Raw genomic sequence first — 7,949 nt, 5'->3', positions numbered from 1 at the left:
GGAGGCGCAGTTGTTTCGTGCGAACCGAGCGTAGGTGTTCTGCAAAGTGCTCCCCAAGCCGCTGCTTTGTTTCCCCATACAGAGGGGGCCACATCAGGAACAGCGGATGCAATATACCACATTTGCAGATGGGCAGTCAACATCTGCTCAATGTGGAAAGTCTTCTTGGGGCCTGGGATGGGGGTGAGCGGGGAGGTGAAGGGGCTGGTGTAGCACTTTCCCCTGCAGCCGCAGGAAGTGCTGAGGGTGGTGGGGCAAGGGAGCGCGGAGCCGACAAGGGTGTCACAGAGAGAGTGGTCCCTCTAGAAAGTAGACGGGGCGGTGATGGAAAAGCGTCTTTGGTGGTGGGGTCGGATTGCAGATGGCAGAAGTGTCAGGGGATGATGTGTTGGATCTGAAGGTTGGTGGGGTGGTATGTGAGGATGAGGGAGGTTCTGTTTTGGTTCTTGTTGTGGGGAGGGGGTGTGAGGGAAGTGTGGGAGACACGGTAGAGGGTGTTCTCCACCACTGAGCGGGGGTGGGGGTCGGCAAAGTTGTGGTCCTTAAAAAATGTGGACGTCTGAGATGTCTGGGAGTGGAATGCCTCATCCTGGGAACCAGGTCTCCATACCTGTGCTGCAGGTCCATGAATTGGGAATAGGGAGTAGCATTTTTGCTGGAGGGAGGACGGACGTTTATTCTAGGTAGCTGTGGGAGTCGATGCGCTTGAAATTGATATTGGTTTCTTGGTGGATTGCAGAGATGGAAGCAGAGAGGTACAGGAAGGAGAGAGAGGGATTAGAGATGGTCCAGATGAACTTAAGGTTGGGGTGGAAGGTGTTGGTGGTGAAGTGGATGAACTGTTTGAGCTCCTCATGGGAGCACGCGACGGTACCGAAACACAGTCCATGTAACAGAGGAAGAAGTGGGGATTTGGGCCAGTTTAGCTACGGAACAGGGATTGTACTACATAACCTACAAAGAGACAGGCATAGCTTGGGCCCATGCTGGTACCCATGGCCACCCCATCTTCCATATCCGCTCTCAGGTTGAGGCATTCCACTCCCGTACACCTCAGCCGTCCTCGATTTTCAAGGATGGCATCTCCCCCTCACCAGTAGTCGAGAAACCAAAGTTGATCAACCAAGGAAGTTGAGGAAGGGTGAGGTATCAAGTTGTGGGCAAAAGCATTTTGGAGATTAAAAATCAGTGATAAATTCAAATGAGTAAAGGAGGACTAAAAGCACATTAAAAAGACAACAGAAAAATAACCTGCAAAGGAGGAATTTAGCAAGCAGTTCAAAGAGAAAATAAAATTCTCTTTGCACGTAATTTTTTTAAAATCAAGTGAAGATACACCACTGATAACGAACCTTCCAGGTCTGTTACGGGGAGCCAGGAGATGGCAGAATAGTTATACAGATATTTGGCATCAGTGTTTCTAGTGGCAGGTACATTGCACATTCCACAAATACTAAGGAACGTGGGACAGGACTTAAGTCCCATCACCATCACGAAGGTCGTATTATACAAACTAATGGCTGAATTATCCCCTGGAGCTGCTGATTTGCATCTGAAGATCCTAAAAGATTCAGCTACAAGGTCATTGGGAATATCCTTGCTGCATTTACTCTGCCTGGTCCTATTACAATATTGCAGGGTTCTATGAGATTTCCCCTTTATTCTTCACATCTATCTGTATCACTTGAGAAGTCACATGATACATGACACCAGGTTACAGTCCAACAGGACACAAAGCTTCAGCTGTTGGAGCGCTGCTCCTTTGTCAGGGCAAGTACACTGGAGAACGCAGCACCACAAAGTGGTTCATTGAAAAAAGCTTGATGGACCGTAACCTGGTGCCTAGTGACCTGACTTTGTCAGCCCCACTCCAACACGAGCACCTCAGCACCAATTAATCTAGTTCTAGCTGGTTCATTCTCTTTCCTCAACTCTGCAGAGCTAGGAATCTTGTGGTAAATCTTTTGGCTGCCTTCCCCGCCATTGCCAGTACACCTTTCCTCAGGAAAGGAGACAATACCTGTGCACAGTACTCCACAGATGACCACGCAGGCCCTGTATATTTGCAACAAGGCAGCTCTAATTCTGTCATTAAACACTGAGGGACCACATACCATTGATTGTCTTCACCTGCTGAATCTTGATGCAGACTTGCAGCAACTGGTGTCAAAAGACACAGGATTCATCACGCCCACCCTTGTTCTCCATTCTATTTCTATTCAGATAGAAACCTGCCTTCCTGTTTTTGCTTCCAAAGTGGATAACCTCATCTCTATCCACGTTGTACTCGCTTTACTATTTACCCACTTATTCTAGTTGTCCAAATCACAAGGAAGAGTGTTATTATCCTCCTTAATAGTTCACCTTGCTAAACTGCTTCCCAAACTAGCAATATAGTTAATAGGGAGACAGTCAAGGGAGCAGTTTGAAACAGCATTATACCAGATGAACACATGCAGTACCTGCTCTTGAACCCTTGTCTGAACAGGGAACGTGGAACTGCACTCTGTACCTAACCTAGTTAGGTGCATTTCCTGGGGATGTTGGAATTCAGTACTGTAGATGGAGCTCAAGTCTGGACAGAAAGGTACCTTCACATTTAAAAAAAGCTTAGACAAAGGATAACTCTGGAGCTAACAGTGCAGTCCCTCTACGCAGAAGACTCAGTGTGGTGCCAGTTAAAGAGGTCCTCCCCATTTTATCATCTCCCTACACACCCCCCGCACCCGCAACTTTTTTGGGCCCACATCTTGCATCCATCCTCCCTTCATTAAAACCGCTGGCCACAACTTCCCCTTCCTGATCTCCATGTTCATTGATGTTCCCCTCATCTCAGGAAATCGCTCTCCAATGTCCCCCAACAACAGATCTGTGGAGCCACCTTGCCCCCAGACCCTCCCCTCTTACTGAGGACCTTGCCACAGGAATCAAAGCTCTCAGCTCAAACCCATGGAATCTGGTACTCAGGCTTTCGTGGAATTTGAACCGCTTCCCTAAAGGAAACAGATTTGTAACCCTCAAATCACTAACAGCCCTCACCCACATCAGACAGACACTTGCTTAACACATGCCCTGACCACAGCTGGCATACTCCGGTCAGACATCAGGCTGCACAACTGAAATACAAAGACAACAACAGTATTGAGGCCTGTAGACCTTGTTTCAGTGCCTTCCGTAAAATGCACTTTCCCAACCCCTCAGATCATGCTGCCAAGAGTCAGAATGCAACATGGATTAAACCCACCAAGTGTCAAACTTCCTCTTCCAAAAGAGAGGCTACCAGGTGAGGGCGGTTAGGTCAGTTATATTAACAGAATGGTGTTTTGGCCACAATTTATCTACTTAGTTGCTGAATATTTCAGGTACAAAACATAGCACTCCATGTCATGGCTACAGTGACACAGGACAACTTGCTCAGTCTCCCACTGACTATGAGCAGTCATTCCATTTAACATCGAGCCCTGAGCAAAAGGGGAGTTAGACGCATTTGGCCAGAAAGCTTTTTCCACTGAGTCTTCAGACACCAGTCAGGGCAGATCAGATACCTGTATTCTCAGCTACACATCACATTGCGTTCATGAGAACTGACCTCCTCAGCATTTCCTACCGAAGTTGAGAATTCGTTTCTCTGAATGCCAACTTGTGTTCACAGTCAGCTACACCCTCCTTTACCACAAGAGGCACAGCAGGCAGTTTCAGATGACCACCAGGGGAGAAGTGTGGCATAGTCACAAAGCCTTCATACCCACCAGCCCTGCCAGGTGACATCAGGGTTCGATTGAGAATAAGCAAGTGCGAGCAGGTTGTGCTCTGCTCAGGAAATCTTGGAAGAAAGATGGGCCCCTCAGGGCAACCTGACAGTTCAGCCTATTTCAGGGTTAAACACAGATGTTTCCCTCAGACAATTGTTTATTGATGTACTCAAGGGCCAAGTGCCATGTGCCCTCCTCAAATTTGGGCATAGTCATAGTTAACACAAGCTTTCCCTAAATACTGAAAAGGGACCAAATACCAGGTGGTTTACAAGTTATTGTTTGCAGTTACAGTTTGATGTAAGCCTTGAAAATAATTCCTCCAAAGCTTAACACAAGAGGTTAAAAGAAAGCTCAATCTCCAGGGGATACAAGAGAAACCTAACTGTGGGAGTCAATGCCAAAATCAGAACTAGAAATCCTCTGTGAATACTAAAAAATTCCGTGAGGATGGAAAAATAAAAAACAAGGTCTGAACAGACAATTCAAAGAATCACTGCTTTATTGGTCATTTCATGAGGTGAAAGGAGTTTGCTTGTGTTTCCTGTAAATGAACAAGGCCATCAACGAAGCAGAGATCAGGGAGACAGCCGTCACTGTCAGGGACAACATCACAACCAGCTCAGACTGCAGACCTACACAACAAGGAGAAACCAATGGTTACTGAGGGAAACTGGGACAAAGAGGGAAACTAGCAGTCAGGCAACTCACCGCCTGGAGACATCTCCTGCATCCTTTGCTCAACCTCAGTCAGGGGCTCAGTTGCCAGGCTGGTCAGCTCAGGATCCAGAATGAGCAGGGGGCCAACTGAGGCCTCACCCTCCCACCTCAATCCAGCTTCACTCTCTGCAGGAACAAACAGTACGGTCAGGGTCAGGGAAAATGGGATATAGCCCCCAGTGGGTCAGTGACCTACCAGCTTCAAGTCCAAGGTCTCTCCTGCCTCTGGAGGGAAACGCGATCTCCCTTGTGCTACCACAGTTCCCCACATGGCAACAGGCACAAATGTCACTGGTCGATTCCCCCAGTGGGGTCCAGCTAAACGAGAAACAGCCCATCAACCACATGGTGCATCACATCTCTGCAACATCATGAAGGGACAGGGAGTGGGTGACACTCACATCTTGTGCAGCTTCTGGAAAGTACAAGCTTTGTTCCTGGAATCTCCCTGACCCACTGCAGCAACTCTCAGGTGACAGGTGATGAAAATCTGAGGGACACATTCAGCACAAGTCAGTGTTTGGCTTCTGCCCATTGAGTTGAGTGACTAATCAGCAGCTTGCTCTTACCAAGGAACGCTCATCTCCATAGAAGCGGAAGGCATCCAGGTCAAACCTGAGCTTGTCCGGCTCCCGCCGGTCTCCCGGCAACACAAAGGTTGAAAGGGAGTCCTCAGCTTTGCTGTCCACGAGGCAACTGCAGGTGAACAAAGGTACATGAAGTGAATGGAGTGAAGTCATCGAGATGGAAGCAGCTGGAGAAAGCCGAGAGCTCCTTACCCATTGTAGTCAATGATGCTGTATCTGGGGCTGGAGTCCTTGCCTGGGCTCAGTGTAGCTACACAGCGGTCAATGTACAGCTTCATGGGCATGTGGTTGTCCATTGAAACAGATGCCTCAATGTGAATGAGGTCTCCCAGGGAGTAGACAGTGGAAGTGCGCTCTGTAAGCCAGTCACCTGAAGTACAAGAGGACAAGGGTTGGAGAAAGTGGGTACAACCCCCAGTGAGTGACACCAGGAGATCCCTCCCCAGCCAGCCATCACATACCATTCATTAGACGCAGGGAGAAGGACAGGTGCCCTTCTGCAGACCTGGTGGAGCTGAATGGGATCCAGGTGGGCTTGATGGAGTTACTGCTCACATTGCCCTTCCTGGGGGAAGGGCGACAAGGTAACCATTTTAGGACAAGGTCAGGTAACAACTGTGCTTGGGAATAATATTGATCAAGCGAGTAAAGATTCTCACCTGAAATACCGACACACAATGGGAATGACAGCTCCGTTAGTTCTCACAATGACAGACCCAGGATAGTTTGGGATGTGTGACAAGTGGGTGGTGTAGATCAGAAAATCTCCCATCATCTGAAAGACACCAGGTTAAGGAATGAGCAATGATCTGAAATGAGGAGGGTCAACACAGGGCTCACAATGACATCATCTCTTTTGGGACCCAAGTGCCAAGATGTAGTTTCCTCCTAGCACTGCTGGAGTGCTAGTCACAGGTCAGGAGTCAGTCGTCAGTCATACAGGATCAATGTAACAAGGAACTCCAAATCATTGGAATGCTCTAACAGAGGCTGAACACTCTGGTCAAAGCACTGATTTATTCTGGAGTGAAATCATGATGAGAGACAGGAACATGGGCATTCAGGATGAATGGGGTGCAGTTAAAAGAGAGATCATGAAGAGACAGGCATTTGGGTCCTACCAAGTTAGGACAGAAAAAAGGAAGTGAAGGCACGCATTGGCCGTCTGGAAAAATGGAAGTTGTTCTGTGTCCATATTCCAATCAGTGCATTCATTCCAACATCAGGGACAGTCAACAGTGCAGCACTCAATTCCATGATCATTATTTCAACCCATCTTAGACTCAAGAAAGAACTATTGGGAACTGTATTGAAAGAACTCAACATTCACATGTGTCTTACTGAGGGGAATGAGCTAGAAGCAAAGAGGAAACAGAAGATGGCAGAACACCAAAAATGGACAGCAGCAAAAACCCAATTCCAGTCAGAATATAAGGATAGCTTACAGGTTGTTAAAGTAGGAGACCACTCAAGACCAATTATATCCAAGCAGTGGTTACAGTGAGCATCAGCAACCAGCCCAAACTTTCAAGTATGGGAGGACTCATTACCTGCAGCCTGCTGCCACACTCATGCAGCCCATAGTCAAAGAGAACAGTGTGGTTCTCAGGGTAAATCCTGGTCGGCCGACAACCTGCTGTCCCCAGGGTCAGGTCAGCAGCTTTAATCAGGTGCCTTGTTCCAAATAAATCCAACTGGGCCCTGACCAACAGCTTGTGCTCTCCACACTGCACCATCACGGTCTGCAGTGGAGACACACTCCCACCCTCAGACATTCTGAAACTGGAACCAGTGGGATCCCCATGAGGAGGGACTCTCTCAGGTACAGGAGTGGCTCTCACTATTCTCCATGGATACCTCTGGCTCAGAAACTGTTGCCAAGTTTCAGAGCAACAAACAGCTCCAACTAACACCAGCACTGGAAAAAAACCCCTCACTACAAAATCCCCCATGATCCCAAACAACTCAAGCATCCCTTCCAGCCCCCACCCAGCTCCTTTTATACACACAACCTGCACTCACCTGACACCAATCAGACCAGAAGCAGCAACATTGAACCAATGAACCAGCCCCAGTCACTACAATTTCCAGCACTGACTAAACTCATGGATTTCTGACCAGGAGGGCCTGTTCCATTTGGACCAATAGGAATGCCTGGGAGTTGCTGTGCTGTCACCTGACTGCATTCAGCTCCACAAGTCCTCATGGTGTGGCCCCCTGAGTAAAATCATTAAACATGGATCATTTCAACATTTCTCTGATCTCAGGTGTCTGACAGTGAGAAATACAGAAAGATTGTCTCTGGATGGTGTTTGGAAACTGGGTTTGGCTAGAACAAAAGGAACATTCCTTATATTTTCCTCATGCTGTGCGCCTCCCTGTGTCTGTTTATTTGAGACTGCATGGAGGAGCTTTACTTTGAATTTAAAGAGAGAGTGGCTATCGCACCTCATGCTATTACCTGCCTTGGTCGATTTGGATGCTGACGGTGTAGAGGTAGTTTTAATCTGTATCTAACCCTGTGCTGTCCTCTTCCTTGGAGTGTCAGTGAGGACAGTGTAGAGACAGCTTTACTCTGGATCTTATCCCGCAATGTTCCTGACTATCTATAACAGAGAATGTTTTGAAGCATTGTTTTCTGTTTGAAACAGTAGGGGGAACATTTTCCTGCATCTAACTCTGGGCGGTACACGTCCTGGGAATGTTTGATCAGAACAGTGTGGTGGCAGCTGCACTTTCAGATGAAAGGAGCAGACAAACTTTCACTTTCAGTTTATAGGTGTAGAAGGAGCTGCAATCTTTAACTAATCATGTGCAGTCCCTGACCAAGAACTGTTTCTCAGGACCGTGTACTGTAGCTTTCCTTCCAGTTTAAAAAGTTAGAGGGAGA

General features: G+C 47.7%; 1 protein-coding gene across 1 annotated transcript; it reads right to left on the bottom strand.

The window, feature by feature from the left end:
• Window positions 1-4,265: 4,265 nt before the first annotated feature.
• Window positions 4,266-6,795, bottom strand: LOC132206310 (zona pellucida sperm-binding protein 3-like). Its single transcript, XM_059639902.1, has 8 exons — window positions 6,610-6,795; window positions 5,719-5,834; window positions 5,521-5,624; window positions 5,252-5,429; window positions 5,042-5,168; window positions 4,874-4,962; window positions 4,669-4,790; window positions 4,266-4,387 (listed from the first exon to the last, which is right to left on the bottom strand). The coding sequence occupies exons 1-8, from the start codon at window positions 6,793-6,795 to the stop codon at window positions 4,266-4,268; spliced, it is 1,044 nt and encodes a 347-aa protein (XP_059495885.1).
• Between the last annotated feature and the right edge of the window lie 1,154 nt (window positions 6,796-7,949).

The sequence above is a fragment of the Stegostoma tigrinum genome, chromosome 35, assembly GCF_030684315.1.
Source record: "Stegostoma tigrinum isolate sSteTig4 chromosome 35, sSteTig4.hap1, whole genome shotgun sequence".
Lineage (NCBI taxonomy): Eukaryota > Metazoa > Chordata > Chondrichthyes > Orectolobiformes > Stegostomatidae > Stegostoma > Stegostoma tigrinum.
Note: the sequence above shows the minus strand (reverse complement) of the source record. Positions and strands in the feature narration are given on the sequence as shown.

Coding starts and splice junctions, on each gene's coding strand:
- LOC132206310 (XM_059639902.1), bottom strand. CDS start 6,795: ATGGTGCAGTGTGGAGAGCACAAGCTGTTGGTCAGGGCCCAGTTGGAT. Junction 5,625..5,718: donor ATTGTGTGTCGGTATTTCAG/GTGAGAATCTTT, acceptor CCCTTCCCCCAG/GAAGGGCAATGTGAGCAGTA. Junction 4,791..4,873: donor TTCCAGAAGCTGCACAAGAT/GTGAGTGTCACC, acceptor TTTCTCGTTTAG/CTGGACCCCACTGGGGGAAT.